Below are 16082 nucleotides of genomic sequence, written 5' to 3'. Positions count from 1 at the left end.
TCCCACTATTATTTATAGTGACCGTTGGGTCCTTGTAAAATAGAGTAAAGGCAAAACAAAACACAGACATCTAAAATCCTATGTGTTAAGACAAGTAAAGAAGTCCATCTGTGTCTTTGGCTTTGTGCTCGCACAATCCCCAATGGCTTATTCAAATTCAAATGGAAACATTGTGGAACTTTTATAAAACGTTAATTTCAGGTCAAACCTAACCCAACACCATTGTCAAACACCTATTTCTAGATTTTTATCTTCAAAGTCTATAAAGATATAAAAACACTTAGCTCACAGAAAGCTCTGAACTTGAAAGCAACCCAAAAAGGGAAAGGAGAAACATGGCTGCTTCAAGCAAAGAGAATGATTTGTTGGGTGAAAATAAGGAAAATGTGGACACATTCTCAGGTTCTGTCTCCGTTAAGAAAGGAGAGAATAAAGAGAATGTCTCGCCGGAAAAAAGCTCGACGTCTGTTGAAACTCGGAAACAAGATCGAGCTTTGAAGTCTCAATCGATGAAGGGCAGTTCTGGGTTTCCCACGGAAGTTACAAATTTCAAGTCTTTCTCAACTGGTGGCCGAACGGCTCTGAAGCAGACATCGCTGCAAGCGTGTATGCAGATGAACAGTGAGGTCGATAAGGGTAGCTTCGGAATGAAAACTTGGACTAGTGTTGATTCTGAGCATTCCAGTTCGTTGAAAGTGTGGGAGTTTTCTGATTCCGAAGCTGCCCCTGCTTCCTCTTGGTCTACTTTGCCCAACAGGTAAAAACATTCCAATTACCGAAATTCTTATGCTTTTCTTGTCCTAAACATGTCTGAAACTAGATATACAATTTGTTAAACAGGGCGTTGTTGTGTAAGACACTACCTTTGGATGTGGGTAGATGCACTTGTCTACTTGTTAAAGAACAATCACCAGAAGGCTTACGCGATGGATCTGTATTTTCTCTTTATACACATGTAAGTATACTGATATCTTAACTAATATGATGTTGTTTGAGAAGTGACAAGCAGTGATGTCAAAACGTTCTGATAGCTTACAAGTGTTGGATGAAATATTTCAGGAAGGTCGGGGGCGAAAAGACCGGAAGCTGGCAATGGCTTACCATCGGCGGCGTCACGGGAAATCTGTATTTAGGGTGGCACAGAATGTTAAGGGATTATTGTGCAGTTCGGATGAAAGTTATGTAGGTTCTATGACGGCTAATCTCATGGGTTCCAAGTACTACATATGGGATAAGGTTCTTGCTCACTAGTATAATCAGTCAAATCTGATATATTCTCTGTGCTTCTGCTCAAAGGTTTGGGATTCAAGCTGAATGTTTCTGGTCTTGTGATTCCATTGCAGGGAGTTCGAGTTAGTCCTGTAGGTAAATTGGTGAAGCCGCTTCTTTCGGTTGTAATGTGAGCTTTGGGGATTTTATGTTTTGTGTCTTTTGACAATGACTCTCCCTTTATGTTTGGTCTGCTAATGCCAATGTTGGTTTCTGCAGATTTACACCCACCATAGCTACTTGGACAGGGACCTACAGAAGGATGAGAGCTATCCTACCAAAGCAACAGCCAGTGCAGAAGAGCAACAATAAACAGGTAAATGCCTAGTCTTAAAACTTCTCTTTATCAATCTAGCATTCCGAAACATACAACTGTTAATACACTACATTTGTATCTCTTTTTATAGGTCCAACAGGTAAGTAAACTACCACTTGATTGGCTTGAGAATAAGGAACAAGTTCAGAAGCTATGCTCAAAGATACCACATTACAACAAAGTAAGTCCCATAGGGCTTCATTGGTATCATCTTCCATTTACAGAAGCTTAAATTGATGATACTGTTTCCCTATCTTCAGATCACCAAACAGCATGAGTTAGACTTCAGAGACAGAGGGCGAACAGGACTGAGAATACAAAGCTCGGTGAAGAACTTTCAGCTCACACTTACGGTACGTTTCCACAACTTCTTTTAGCTATTATTCAAAACCAATCTCTCAAGAATCCTAAAACCCTGAGTAACTTGGCTTATAGGAAAATCCCAGGCAAACAATTATTCAAATGGGAAGGGTGGACAAAGCAAAATATGTAATCGATTTCAGGTACTTGCTCAGTTGCTCGAACCCGGATGAGATGAACATTCCATACTTTTTAGCTTCAGATTAAGGCTTTGGAGATCAAAGATTTAGTGGATCATACAACAACCTTTGCTTTATATGTTTGCAGGTATCCATTCTCAGGCTACCAAGCATTCTGCATTTGCTTGGCTTCCATTGATTCCAAACTTTGTTGTACTGTTTGATCACTATAATTAGACGAGTTCAATCTCTGAACATCCCTCCAATGATCATCATCATCTGTAATTCCTATCTTTTCTAGATAATCAATATTTCAATCTGAGTTTCACAAATTACTTCAGTGCCTACCTCTCAAATCAAAATCACCCACAAGGAAACTGATACTGGAGAACAGTTAAAAAGATTCATACTTTATTATATAAGACTGTCACAAGAAAGAATAATCGATGTGTCAATGTTGATTTTCACAACCGAGATTCCAAAAGAAAAAAATAACTAAAAACAAAACTTATCAAATCCTTCTTCTTTATCTTATCAGAAGTAATACTTTTAGCAATCATGTAACTCACTGTAGAAATCAGGCGTAAGGAACGAATCTAAATCACCGAAGATCACATCATCTTCCTCCGTCGTTAACTTGCCGGAGTTTTGACACCCAAAATACGTCTGTATATCTTCCGGGAAGCTTCGGCGAGGAGGAGCAATCTCCGGAGGCGTCGATGGTCCGACCAACTCTTCTGCATTCAAAGGTGAAGACTTTAAGAGCTTTGTTTTCCGATCATCGTTGTCGTCTGACGATGATTGGCTCTGTGATAACTCCGACTCGTGATTTGGGCTGAGATCAGACCGCGGGATCTCGAGGGGATGCTTGGCGGAGTCAGTAAGGTTCTCCGGCGCCGGGAGTTTTAGATAACGGCTGATATCGAAGTTAGTAACGGCGTTAAGTCCACGATACTCGATTGCTGCTATATCATACGCTATGGCCGCTTCCTCTTGTGTAGCTACGCAAAACATCAAGGGGTGCAAAATGTCACAAACAAAACCTTGAGGAGGTAAAAGATAATTTATGGACTTATTAGATTACGCCCAAACTACCCAAACTATTATGTATTCGCGCAATACGTAACGTAACATTATCATGCGGTAATTCAATAATCACATTATAATTATTTTAAAAAATAAAATAAAAAAATCCGCTGATATAGGACAACATAATAAATAGAATTAAATTGGCCAGTAAAATTAGATGAGCAACATATAATTTAAACCAATAAATATTATTGATGTATAATAACATAAGAGAAAAGAAAGAAAAGAACAATATAATAAATAGAAGGCTTGACTAAGTGGTTGGGTTTGGTGATCTATTTCCCAACTAACACAAGATCTGATTACGTGCATATCAACCCCTATTAAAAAGATTTCTAAGTTGTAAAAAGAAGTTTTGTTACTATGAAGAGTGTGTGTAAAATATCTTTTAATGTATGATATTTTGTCTTGGATATCTATAATTTAAAGTATTTAAATATGTAAACTTTCTTTTTTGTTTTGTTTTAGTTAAGGGGAAAAAGGTTACCGTAGGTGCCAAGGTATAAATACTTATTGCCAAAGACTCTTCCGATTCGAGCTTCCCATCTTCCATTATGGTGATGCCTGCAATAAATCCATAATAACCAATTTTAGTTAGCATTGGGAATTATTAGTGTACGTATTTGATGATATTGTTAAATTTTCTAATACTACTAAATATGTTTGTTTATGGAGGATGATTCAAAGTTTACTTTGCAACGCCTCTGTATTTTGACACACCACGTGAAAACCCACTGCTTTTCCTGTTTTACTCCAAAAATAATTTTATATTAATCAACTCTTTAAAGTTTGTTAAACAAAAAGAAATGAGTTAATCACCAATCATTCAAAAAAAACCAATAACTGAATTAATAATTACCTTCTCAAAGATCCAATATACTCTTCCTTTGACTGGCTTTCCATTTCTTTCATGTCTTCTTCATAATTACACAACTATAAATATATACAAAAATTATAAAACTTAGAAAATGTGATAGCTGTAGATGTATGTAATGTAATGTAATAAACACTCTTCTTAATTCCTTTTTTTTTTTTCTTATGTAAAAACACGTAGGTAAGAAAAGATCGTGAATCAAACAAAAAGATCATGTGAAAATAAAAGAAAAGATAACTTATATATAGATTATAGATTCCGAGAAAAATTACAGGGAAATTCAAGATGGTGTCTCGTCCCCAATATTTCAATGCTGCTAAGTCGTAGGCACGTGCTGCTGCATCTTCCTCGTCATATGCCCCTGCTCAAACAAAAACCCCCATATATATTATTACTGTTTTTACAAATTTTCATTTTTATTCCGTTACATATATATGTCAATTAGTTGTGTATAATGTAAGCCCTTTATAAAAAGGCAAATCAAATAGTACTTTCTTCAGTGATCAGATTATTTGTTTGTTTTATTTCACGCCATAGATTAGATGATGCTAACATGTACGCTTTTATTATATAGATTTTTTTGAACCACCAAGTTGGCTTTTAAAAAGCACTGATTAATAATTAACGTTCTAAAAATTAAAGCATAATTAAGATTTAAGAGTGAGGTAACTAAGGCATCAACATTCACTAAATAAAAAGCAGTAGTGTCTACCAATTTGGGAGTGCAAAAAGAAAAGAAAGAAAACGCCATATGTAAAATGACCAACAAAAAACTCACCTAAATATACTGCACGTGATGAGTCAGCCAATTTTCCGGTCAGCATCGTCAGAACAACCACACAAAAAAAAAAAAAAAAACATATTAACAACAAGAAAAACTAAAATATACAAATCAAAATGTTGAAATAAAGAACAGTAACGACGAACTCATTCATTTCTCCGGAGAAATCGGAGTGAAAAGATCATAGCGAATATATATCATCATCAATCTTTTAAAAAATAAATAACTCTTCATAAAATATGAAATATTAGAGAGACCTTGTCGTCCTTTCTTGGTCTGAGTATCGTTCCAACTATTCTTGTCCCACAAATGTGCTTCGTACCTTCCTGTCCATCTATGCCTATATAATCGGAAAAAGGCATATTCAAAACCCTGACGGTTTTTTTTTTTTTTAAAGTGTGTGTGTGTGGGTATTGTTGTTCTCAATGATGGCTGCAAACCTGGTGACTCCTCTATGGACGGAGCTGCGTTGTGGAGGAGCTTCTCGTGGTTGCGATCGGCGTTTGCGTTTTGCTTTTATCACCACTTGCCCCGCTGTTTCATCCCCTGTTTCATTCTCAACCAAAGTTTTCTTGCTCCTCCGTGTGATCTCTTCCATGACCGGAGTTACTTCGACGGCGATGTACATAAATCAAGAAGAGAAACACAAGAAAGATGAGAAACTTATGAATGGAGTTGTTTTTTTTTTTTCTATATATAAGGAGAGACTCACTGACTGTCTGACTGACTATAAAGAGAAATGGTTGAGAACATTATTTAAATTAAAAAAAAAGTTTCCGTTTATTTAATTTCAAAAATTGTTTAGCTTTAAAAGATGATTTTCCATAGCTACGGCCCTCTTTGTACTCCTTGTGTAATTTTAGATTTTTCTCATTAAATTTAAATTCCTAATCTCTTGTACCTGAATTAAGTGATTTAGCTTTGAATTAAAAAAGTTTAAACTGAGACACAAATGAGGAATTGACATGTGGAGGTTTGGGATCCGCTTAGCCAAAAAAAAAAAAACTTGGAGAAAGTAGGCAAGCAAAATCGGAGCTCCATAATTTCTCGTCTTCTTGGTTGATCTACTTTTTGGTCGGGCCGTGTTATATAATAAGTAGTATATATTAATAATGCTATGCTAAAAGACACACTACCTTCTTCTTTTTTTTTTTTTTTTTTTTTTTTTGTTCCATAATATAATTATGTCCTTCCAAGAAATTTAGCATTTGATTGAAATCTTTGATTAAATTGTAAAATATGCACCCCACAAAAAAAAAACCCCCCAAGATATGCAGAACTATATATTTTACATGTTTATGCAGAGACGTGTGTTTTCCTTGCAAGATATAAAGGCAATATATATAGCCTTAAACCTCCAAACACAAAAACAAGAAAGTGATCATCCCACAGTGTAAAGCCAACCCTTTTCATTTTTAATATTTCATACTTAAGATTCATAGCAAAAAGAAAAGAAAGAAAGTGATCAACCCAACAATACTAAAGCTTTAACATCATAATATGTGAAAATAAATACTACATAGTGTTAGCCGTGTAGGAGGTGATTTTATTTTCTTTACGTGTATTACTACTACTGTTAACGTAATAGAAGCCGATACTTGGATTTTACGAGTGCGTTTTTCTAGTAAGTTTAAGACAGTCTTTTCTTAATATCATTTCTATTGAATAACAAGTTGTAATTTAATGGGTGTACCTGCCCCTTAATTAGATGGGAGCAAATGTCAACACTTATGGTAAAATTTGTCTACAAGAGTCCAATCTAAAACGGGCCACATGATACATTGCGTGTTAAGAAATGCAATGAATCACCAACTTAATTAAGAGATACACTTGACAAATTACATGTTTGAAACCTAATGAGATACTGAATTCCATACTAATAGTTGAAGTATTAATACAAATTATATTTTGAACGGATGATGAGGCTAGCTTTCCTATAGAAATGACGATGTAATCATAAGTAAAACCCTGTTTTAAAAGTTTTCCACATATTTAGATCGTCCCCTTGCTCTTAACTAGTAACTAGTATTATATTTGCATTGCTCTAATGCTCTCACATATTCAACAAATGAACTTCATAGATATAACTACGTACGTTTAGTGCTATTGTATATTATAAAATCTTGTTTTAACATTGTCGACACAGTTGAAACCAAATAATTTGTTTTCTTCTGTTGTCCCTTGAGGGGAAAAAAGATGAGAAAATGATGCGTGAGAGATGGATGACTAAATGCAAGCAGTGGTCACCTTTTCGGGTATGCCATCTTTTTACGGCGTTGGTCCATCTTTCAGAGCTCTCACTTGGCAGCATTTAACCATTTTACGTGACCCAACTGAGTCCCTGTCACCCAATAACCACACGCCACATCACCCCGACAGAGTCTGGCCATAGTAGATGTCCCGTACAGTCAAACACTGTGCTTGGCATCGTGTACAATAATATTGCGTAGGACAAATTTCTCTGTATTTTTTGTTTATGTTCTTGTTATCATTTGCATTTCGCCAAAGTATGTATAATCTTGTCTCTCAAGTCTGTGATCGTTCGGTTGACGTTAAAATTTTGCAATTGCAATTCTTGAACACTTGATTCTATGTGGGAAAATAAGAAATTTTTGTTCAAGCTGACAAAAAAATCCAAGCCCTATTGTTGTCTCTCAATCTAGCAATCAAGTCAAAACAAAATGAAACTCATTCTGCAGATCCCCAGGGATTGATCTATTCTAGGCTAACTTCAAATTCTTGTGTTTCCTGACATATAACATCAAACTCAAGGAGAAAATTTGCCCAACAATGTAGCCTCCTATAGCTCCATAACACACACATATAGGCCACTCCTGTTTAGAATAATGATAGAAGGATTAGTTTCTCTTATAAATGTACTCAGCAAGAACCAAGAACCAAGAACCAATGTCTTAATTGTATATTGAGGTAAATGGACATTACCTGCCATGGCCTTTCCCAGTCAAGTGGCATAGGCCAAGCTCCAAACCATCCTCCAATAATTGCTCCATATGTTGGAATCAAGATCATATATTCTACGTTTCCGGTTGGTCTAAAAAGAAACAGAAAGATAGATTAACAACATATATTGTGTGAAATCATATAAGGTAACACCGACAACTTACTTTAGTGAAGCGAACACGCGATGCCAATTTGTCCATGATGCACCAAAAACTGCAGTTGCTGGTACAATCTATGAAAATCAAAATTGTTAGATACCATCAACGGATTGTTCCAAACTGCAGATATACACACAAATGTAGTGTATCAACATTGTTACATTTTTGAAGTCATTGAAAGCAAAGCAGGCAACTAACCGTGAAAACAGACATTAGAAAGGACCAGTGTATTGTTTTTGGTAGAGATCTGCATAAGATGAGAAAAGGTAATGCTCATTTCAGCAGTTGAAAATCAGGTAACCGCTTAGTAAAAATGTGATCACAATCACCACCCAGGGGGCTCATTTGTTATCTGGACCGCTTTACAAACAACATTTCCAGAATAAGAAAGAAACCAAAAGATTAAGAGAAGCAAGATCATTGATGAAACATACTGCAGTCCAATAGGTGCACCCAAAGAAACTGCTCCCAAAGCATTTATGAGAGCCCCTGTTAAACAACAAAACACACAAGTTTAGATAAGTCACAAACTCACAATCAAGGGATAACGAATCGGCAAGAGGCAAAAGAAGGTAATACTCATTCACATCTTCAGGCCAAGATTAACACTTTTGAATTTTAAACTGAACTCATCCAGCAATTAACTTATTTGAAAAAGCAGTGAGCTATAACAAGCTGAAAAACAAGATTACTAACCGGAAATTAGTCCTATTATGCTTCGCCCAATAGCTCTAACGTACTGGAAAGCAATGAGGAATAAATAATTCAGAGAGTCAAAAACATAGGAAACCAAAATCTTCTCTATATGAAATAAAAAAGTGATGATACTTGGGTTGCTTTGTCGATTTCTATAAACAAGGGAAATGAACCAAGCACAAAGCAATCGAGCTAAACGAGAAAGCCAGCTTCTTTTAATCACAGAGAACGCGGAGATGAAGTACACTCACCGAGCATTTCTCTGGGTTTATTCTGAACAAGCTGTAAGTGACTACCACGATCGGGAACTCAATAATCTGAAAATTTAACATAATTTAGCTGAAACCCACACACACACTAACACATTTAATAACCAGGTTGTAAAATATAGTTTTAGTACCCATAGGAGACGCAGAGTGAGAGATGGATCCGAAACGAGATCGACGGAGTACTTTTCACGGACCACCCAGAACCCGACGGCCAGAAACAAACCAGTTATCAAATAAACAAGAAAAGCCCCCGAAGCTGATATCGACACACCTGGCTTCTTCCTCTTCATCGCTTCTTTCATAGCTTTCTCTTCCGGGGTCTTTCGAAATCGGGAACGAGTAAAGAAGACGCAGAAAAATTTTGGGCTTTTATTCTATATATGACCCTTACATTAATGGGCTTTAATAGGCCCACGGATTTTTTTGGTAAGCGGTGGCCGGAGTTAATTATGTATGTATGTGCCGGCGAATCCAGAAGTCTCTGGTAGATTAGCGGGACTTCCCCATCTTTCCACATTCCCGTGGGAGCTTTTCTCTCGAAATGTCTCGTTTCTCTCCTCGGGTTCATATATATAGCTGCTTCCACCGGTTCGAATTCTTCATCAAGCAGATAAACAAACAATTACACATCAAAGAGGTCGATAAAAACCTACCTTTTCTAATTCAGCGAAATCTTCAATTTTACTGAAGCTTATTTTTAGCAAACAATGGCGACTAAATCAGATAAAGCTATTGGCATCGATCTCGGCACTACATACAGCTGTGTCGGAGTTTGGATGAACGACCGTGTGGAGATCATCCCTAACGATCAGGGGAACCGCACGACACCGTCGTACGTCGCATTCACTGACACCGAGCGGATGATCGGAGACGCGGCGAAGAATCAAGTTGCGTTGAACCCTCAGAACACTGTCTTCGATGCGAAACGTCTCATCGGAAGGAGATTCACTGATCCTTCTGTACAGAGTGATATGCGACACTGGCCGTTCAAGGTTGTTTCCGGTCCTGGAGACAAGCCGATGATTGTCGTCTCGTACAAGAACGAAGAGAAGCAGTTTTCTCCTGAGGAGATATCTTCCATGGTGTTGGTGAAGATGAGGGAAGTCGCTGAGTCTTTCCTTGGTCACGCTGTTAATAACGCTGTTGTGACTGTTCCTGCTTACTTCAACGACTCACAGAGACAGGCTACCAAGGACGCCGGAGCTATCTCTGGGCTTAATGTACTGCGGATTATCAATGAACCGACTGCAGCAGCTATAGCTTACGGTCTGGATAAGAAGGGCACGAAGACTGGTGAGAGGAACGTTTTGATTTTCGATCTCGGGGGTGGAACCTTTGATGTTTCGCTCTTGACGATTGAAGAAGGCGTTTTTGAAGTGAAAGCCACCGCTGGAGATACTCATCTTGGAGGTGAAGACTTTGACAACAGACTCGTGAACCATTTCGCTGCGGAGTTCAGGAGGAAACACAAGAAGGATATTGCTGGGAATGCGAGGGCTCTTAGGAGGTTGAGGACGGCTTGTGAGAGGGCAAAGAGAACGCTTTCTTCCACAGCCCAGACAACTATTGAGATTGATTCTCTGCATGAGGGTATCGACTTCTATGCGACCATCTCACGTGCCAGGTTTGAGGAGATGAACATGGATTTGTTCAGGAAATGTATGGATCCTGTGGAGAAAGTTCTTAAAGACGCCAAGCTTGACAAGGCCCGTGTGCACGAGGTGGTTCTTGTCGGAGGATCTACAAGGATTCCGAAAATTCAACAGCTTTTGCAAGACTTCTTTAACGGGAAGGAGCTATGCAAGAGCATTAACCCTGATGAAGCCGTTGCTTATGGAGCTGCGGTTCAGGCTGCTATCCTGACTGGTGAAGGAAGCGACAAGGTTCAAGATCTCTTGCTTCTTGATGTTGCACCGCTAAGCCTTGGAATTGAGACAGCAGGTGGGGTGATGACTGTGTTAATTCCGAGGAACACCACGGTTCCTTGTAAGAAGGAGCAAGTGTTCTCCACGTATTCGGACAATCAGCCAGGCGTTCTGATCCAAGTCTTTGAAGGGGAACGGGCAAGGACCAAAGACAACAACCTTCTTGGTACCTTTGAGCTCAAGGGCATTCCTCCTGCCCCACGTGGAGTTCCTCAAATCAATGTTTGCTTTGACATCGATGCAAATGGGATCTTAAATGTGTCGGCGGAGGACAAAACCGCTGGTGTAAAGAACCAGATCACAATCACGAACGATAAAGGAAGGTTGAGTAAAGAGGAGATTGAGAAGATGGTGCAAGACGCTGAGAAGTATAAGGCTGAGGATGAGCAAGTGAAGAAGAAGGTCGAGGCCAAGAACTCACTGGAGAACTATGCCTACAACATGAGAAACACTATTAAGGATGAGAAGCTCGCCCAGAAGCTAGAGCAAGAGGATAAGCAGAAGATAGAGAAGGCAATCGATGAGACAATCGAATGGATTGAAGGAAACCAGCTGGCAGAAGTTGATGAGTTCGAGTATAAGTTGAAAGAGCTAGAGGGTATTTGCAACCCAATCATCTCAAAAATGTATCAGGGTAGTGCTGGTGCCGGAGGTCCCACAGGGGGCATGCCAACAGATGGTGGCTTTGGTGGTTCCAGTGGTGCTGGAGGTCCAAAGATCGAAGAGGTGGACTAGAACGTATGCAGAGTGCAGAGTGCAGAGTGCAGAGTGCAATAAGTGGTTATGCGCCATTGGAGTCTTTCTTTGTATTGTACTATTATCTGAGAGTTTTAAGAGTGTTCATAGGTGTGCTGCTAGATAGACCACTGAAAGTAATTTAGTTGTATGCTATACACGTTTCTGTATTTCGAGTAATAAAGAAAGTTTTCTTTTCTCAAGAGTGTGGCTACTGTTCCATTGACAGTTCTACATGAAATTTGTGCAGTATTTGTTGCACAAACACAACTCTCTATAAATATGTTCTCTATGAATATGTTCATTGAGACTTCTCATCTAACACATATGCTTAAGGAAGTGTGTTGATAACAATAGATTTCCTTTGCTTGTTGGATTTGTCTTTGTCCTGATAAAGGAAGAGTCAGAACAGAGAATTTTGAACTTTCTGTGTCAGAAGGAAAGAATGTTTGATCCCTAACTTGTCACTTCAGAACATGTTCTGTCTTGGCCCCACCCACAGATATATATATATATATACACATTCTATCTTCATAACAGTCACATCTCAAATCCACAAAGCTCAGACAAGCAATGGAGAGAGGATCTGTTGCATTGTTATTCCTTTTCCTCTTCTTTCTCTGCTTCCCCTTCTCATCAGATTCCCAGAAAGTCAATCCATCCACGAGCTTACTCATCCAAGAACAAGCCCATGGTGTTCTGTTTTAAGCAGAAATTGTTTCTCTTATATTAATATGACCAGAGAAGATAAGCATCACTAACTCGTGTTTGTCCTTTTTATAGAAGAAGTTACAATCAAAGACATAAAAGGAGAAGAAGATGACAAAAGCATTGACATCTTTCGGGCAGGGAAAGGAAGTCATGGAGTTGCAGGTGGAAGAGGCGGAGGGCGGAAAGCATCTCCAAAAAAAGGTAATGCCACCCTGGACCATCGGCCAGCGTTGTTCTTCTCCGCTGCATCCGTTCTATTCACTGGTTTTATAATGTTTTCATTACCTTCTTTCGACATGTCAATAAGATTCTGTTGTGCCTAAACAAATGTCTTAACCTGAGAGTGAACATATGTACTAAATATTGTAAACTTTTGAAAAATCTATTGGAAAGAAAATGGAGTAACACTTGTATAGTACTAATAGTTAGGAGTGGGTACATCCAACCAAACCGAGAATAAAGAACCACGAAAAAGATGCTTTCCTACGCAAAAAACAAAAAAATTTTGTTTGCACACTGATCGAAAGTGGAATCATTATTACATACCTACAGGCCAACCAAGAACACAATTAACTTCCCACAACAAAATTAATGGCTGAGAGAGGACTCATTACTTCTTCTGAGCTATTGTTCGCTTACTACATGAAACTAAAAGGAACCTCTTCCCAAAACTAAAGAAGAAAGAACACAAAACTTAGTCCATCAAGAATGCTCCGCTGCAATACCTGATTCAGTCCCAGCACTTTTTGTCAGAAAAGTCATGAATTTGTTTCCAAGGCAGAGTATTTGGTTGGTAAGTAGCAATACCTGTTGCTGAATCTTCCAACAGTATCTGTGGTTTCAAGAAGAGTGTTGCTGCCTTTCTCCAAAGCCATATAAAGCTCTTTGCCTCTGGTCAGACGGGCAATCACCCATGCGTTGTTCTTAGCTCTGATGCATATTTCGATGTCTTTCTCCTGCCTTTTCACACGGTTTTTTTCTAAATCCACTTCTTCTCTAAGCTTGTTTAGTGCAAGTAGAGACTCCTGTGTTTTCAGAATTCACACACTTTTGAGTCCAAGGTGGTAGTATTCAGCTAGTAAACCATAAAAACTGAAAGACGTTACCTTTGCAAGCGTTGCTACTTTTCCTGTAGGAGACGCTCTGGAAACTTCCATGTCATTATCAACTACTAAGTAACGATATCCTTTAATATGGTAAGCATTTTTACCGACCCACCCTTTTGAAATCTTCTCTTCAATTTTCCAAATTCTCAGTGATGCCTGGAAAAGAGATATTGGGTATATATTAGAAGACACCCACAAACGATATTCACCATGAAAAATCGATGGGTGATGTGCTAACATCTTCAATAACTTTTTGTTTCACGGCTGAGACGTTTAGATCTCCATTGACAATGGCATTTATAGGCATGAGAAGAAGTAAGGTGAGACTTTTATATTGATAAGCAAGGAGATACACTCTTTCTTGTGTTTGCTGAAGCCATATTGTAGGGATGGCCGAATCAGGGGAACCGCCAGTCTCTAGACCCCAAATATCGGTTATTAAAAAACCATCTTTCCCTTTTTTCCACTTATCATCCTGTAGTGGCCTAATAACATGATGCATGTTATTACCATTTCCTGAGGGTAGGGAATCAATTGAGCCAAAGGGTGCCAAAGTAGATTTATAAGAGATTTCAGATACACCAGGCCCCTTCCGTACATATGACCACGAACTCCCATCAGAAGATAAAGCTTTTGAGGTCAACCTCATTACAGCAAATGTAAATAAGTTGACGGTATCATCAGCTGGGACAGTTGTTGAAACCAACAGATCTTCAAATAAGATCATAGAGTGGCATCTAAAGCTTCCAGCACATGAATCTAGTACTTGAACAAGAGACTGTATATCCAAAAAATGCTTGTCACATACCAAAATATTATGTGTGTAATAAATTAGTCCAAATAATTTGGAGAAATAAACCTGAACTTCAAGTGCGGTGTCCCTTGCTAAAGTAAGCATCTGAACAGTTCCACGCTCTCTCAAAGTTTCACGGAAAGTTGGTAGCTGAAGTTTCTTCCCAACAAAAAGATCTGCCGGAAAAAGAAAACCTTTGCATAAGCTATTACACACGAACCAACTTGAGCATAATGCGGTTTTGCACAAATCCAAAGGAAGGCATTCGACACAGCAACTTCAGCATTTTACCACAGCAGCAGCATTCCGAGCGAGACAGCTTTTCAAATGCTGACAATTAGCGACATAAAATGTATTGAAGCTGGAAACAGAAGGAAAAAGAAAACACTGGAAATTCTATGTGCTAAATTATGTGAGAATCACGTACTGCTTAAATAATCCGAGATGAAGGGGTATAACTGTGATCGGGTAAGTTCTCCTGTTGGTTCTTTTTGGATTAATGCCCTAATTGACCCGTGAAACATCACAAAGAGTGAGTGCACTTCCTTAAGCACCCTCCTCAATGCATCAATCCTCCATATTGCCCCAGTCTCTTTATTTTTCTCCACAACCTGCCAATGTCTAGATCAGATCTTGTTCATTGACATTACTAAGACAACATCCGGTGCATCGTTCATAAAAAGATAATTATGTGCTAAAACAAGTAAAGGTAAGGCAAAAGTAAGAAAATGTGTTACCATAACCATCCAGATATCGGATTCAGCCTCATAGAAGATATGGGAATGTCTTTCTGCTTCTATTACCTCACAAGCTGCCTCCGGAGAGAAAAGTCTACATTTATAGTCACACCAAGCCTCAAAATATGAACAAAATTCACACAGACTATTGATTAAGGAGCTTGATCTATCCATCATTCAATCAATGATTAATCTCATAAAAAAAATGACAAATGCAACCATATCTCGAACACCACCAGTATTGAAAAAAAAAACACATTTCACAGTAAAAGGGAAGAAGAATCAGCGGTAGCTAACCTAGTAAAAGTAATAAGCCCTTCACTGAGCCCTGTAACTGATAACTGCGTGGATAAGTCTAACTCGGGAGGATAAAAGAACAAAATCTTGTCTAGCTCTTGTCCTTCGGTTTGACCTCTCCTCAAATCAAACACGCAAAGTCGAAGGCTTTCATCAGCAGAACTCACGGACACCATTTCCGGTAGCTTCTACGAGGTCATAAACACCCTGACATACAATGCCAGGAACGCTTCAGAAATCAAGCATGTTAAAACTGGTTGTTTCTGGTATATACATACTCTACTACAAAATCCCAAAGTAACTTGAGGTTTTCAAGGCCGCATTGGTGATTCAACTCACGGCACTCAAACCGAAAACAAGGTTCCTAATAGGAAGACCCAAGAACCCATCTATCAAGAAGAGAAAAGTTACTATTTTGGGGCTCTCTGAGAAGTAATAAAAGCGGATAAGAAGAGGAAATTTGGAAATTTACTACCTTGAGGACGAATTCAAAGAGGGGAACTCCAATGAGTAAACCAGTCTTCGCGGAGAGGCAATAGTTTCAACGATGGGGGACAGATTCACGAACCACAACAATTACTCAACTTCAGATTGGTGGAAAGCTCAAATTTTCAAAACCCAAACTCGATAAAGGGCTAGGAATGGGACCGATTGAGCTGATTTCAGTAGAAAATTTACGACAAGGATCAAGGAAGAAGAAGAGCAGGTGGACAGCTACCCGCCACTGAAAAATTTCGCGGAGGAAACCGGGTCGGATCATCAGAGAATCGGGTCAATATCTGAAACGGGTAACCGAATAATTCTAGATTCTCCACAGCTTACGTCATCTTTGGTCTTTTACTCGGTTAATAATTAAACATTAAATATATTGGGAGAGATAATGATA

The 16082-nt window shown here is 38.6% G+C and overlaps 6 protein-coding genes across 12 annotated transcripts; 3 read left to right on the top strand and 3 right to left on the bottom strand.

Moving 5' to 3' along the window:
* Positions 1-223: 223 nt before the first annotated feature.
* On the top strand, positions 224-2404 carry LOC17899871 (tubby-like protein 8). Its single transcript, XM_023790255.1, has 9 exons — positions 224-757; positions 841-955; positions 1060-1236; positions 1344-1399; positions 1489-1585; positions 1677-1766; positions 1846-1938; positions 2021-2088; positions 2213-2404. The coding sequence occupies exons 1-9, from the start codon at positions 336-338 to the stop codon at positions 2286-2288; spliced, it is 1194 nt and encodes a 397-aa protein (XP_023646023.1). The 5' UTR covers positions 224-335; the 3' UTR covers positions 2289-2404.
* A 52-nt stretch (positions 2405-2456) lies between these two features.
* Positions 2457-5767, bottom strand: LOC17897948 (AP2-like ethylene-responsive transcription factor At1g16060). 2 transcript variants are annotated; one of them, XM_023789830.1, is made up of 9 exons: positions 5710-5767; positions 5249-5417; positions 5066-5148; positions 4806-4814; positions 4300-4388; positions 4013-4086; positions 3846-3896; positions 3641-3717; positions 2457-3065 (listed from the first exon to the last, which is right to left on the bottom strand). In XM_023789830.1, exons 2-9 carry the CDS (start codon positions 5404-5406, stop codon positions 2614-2616), a joined length of 993 nt encoding a protein of 330 aa, XP_023645598.1. In that variant the 5' UTR covers positions 5407-5417; positions 5710-5767; the 3' UTR covers positions 2457-2613. The 2 variants fall into 2 exon arrangements, with proteins under 2 accessions (XP_023645598.1, XP_023645597.1); XM_023789829.1 differs by lacking the exon at positions 5710-5767 and having other exon boundaries at positions 5249-5491.
* Positions 5768-7354: 1587 nt separating this feature from the next.
* Positions 7355-9236, bottom strand: LOC17897771 (phosphatidylinositol-glycan biosynthesis class F protein). 2 transcript variants are annotated; one of them, XM_006303263.2, is made up of 8 exons: positions 9024-9236; positions 8875-8940; positions 8624-8666; positions 8362-8416; positions 8126-8174; positions 7934-8001; positions 7752-7860; positions 7355-7642 (listed from the first exon to the last, which is right to left on the bottom strand). In XM_006303263.2, the coding sequence occupies exons 1-8, from the start codon at positions 9192-9194 to the stop codon at positions 7529-7531; spliced, it is 675 nt and encodes a 224-aa protein (XP_006303325.2). In that variant the 5' UTR covers positions 9195-9236; the 3' UTR covers positions 7355-7528. The 2 variants fall into 2 exon arrangements, with proteins under 2 accessions (XP_006303325.2, XP_023645832.1); XM_023790064.1 differs by lacking the exons at positions 8624-8666; positions 9024-9236.
* Positions 9237-9381: 145 nt separating this feature from the next.
* Positions 9382-11755, top strand: LOC17898327 (heat shock 70 kDa protein 5). The gene has a single exon (XM_006306223.2). It carries the CDS (start codon positions 9600-9602, stop codon positions 11550-11552), a length of 1953 nt encoding a protein of 650 aa, XP_006306285.1. The 5' UTR covers positions 9382-9599; the 3' UTR covers positions 11553-11755.
* Positions 11756-12104: 349 nt separating this feature from the next.
* On the top strand, positions 12105-12670 carry LOC17898703. Its single transcript, XM_006304242.2, has 2 exons — positions 12105-12246; positions 12336-12670. Exons 1-2 carry the CDS (start codon positions 12126-12128, stop codon positions 12584-12586), a joined length of 372 nt encoding a protein of 123 aa, XP_006304304.1. The 5' UTR covers positions 12105-12125; the 3' UTR covers positions 12587-12670.
* A 50-nt stretch (positions 12671-12720) lies between these two features.
* Positions 12721-16070, bottom strand: LOC17899847 (vacuolar fusion protein CCZ1 homolog A). 5 transcript variants are annotated; one of them, XM_023777491.1, is made up of 10 exons: positions 15672-16070; positions 15475-15585; positions 15197-15403; positions 14900-14993; positions 14590-14773; positions 14454-14492; positions 13608-14338; positions 13370-13525; positions 13071-13288; positions 12721-12988 (listed from the first exon to the last, which is right to left on the bottom strand). In XM_023777491.1, exons 3-10 carry the CDS (start codon positions 15370-15372, stop codon positions 12958-12960), a joined length of 1629 nt encoding a protein of 542 aa, XP_023633259.1. In that variant the 5' UTR covers positions 15373-15403; positions 15475-15585; positions 15672-16070; the 3' UTR covers positions 12721-12957. The 5 variants fall into 5 exon arrangements, with proteins under 5 accessions (XP_023633259.1, XP_023633262.1, XP_023633258.1 ...); XM_023777494.1 differs by lacking the exon at positions 15475-15585 and having other exon boundaries at positions 13608-14147; positions 14229-14338; XM_023777490.1 differs by lacking the exon at positions 15475-15585.
* Between the last annotated feature and the right edge of the window lie 12 nt (positions 16071-16082).

This window comes from Capsella rubella, unplaced genomic scaffold (assembly GCF_000375325.1).
Source record: "Capsella rubella cultivar Monte Gargano unplaced genomic scaffold, Caprub1_0 scaffold_1, whole genome shotgun sequence".
Classification (NCBI taxonomy): domain Eukaryota; kingdom Viridiplantae; phylum Streptophyta; class Magnoliopsida; order Brassicales; family Brassicaceae; genus Capsella; species Capsella rubella.
This window is presented reverse-complemented; position numbering and strand designations above follow the sequence as displayed.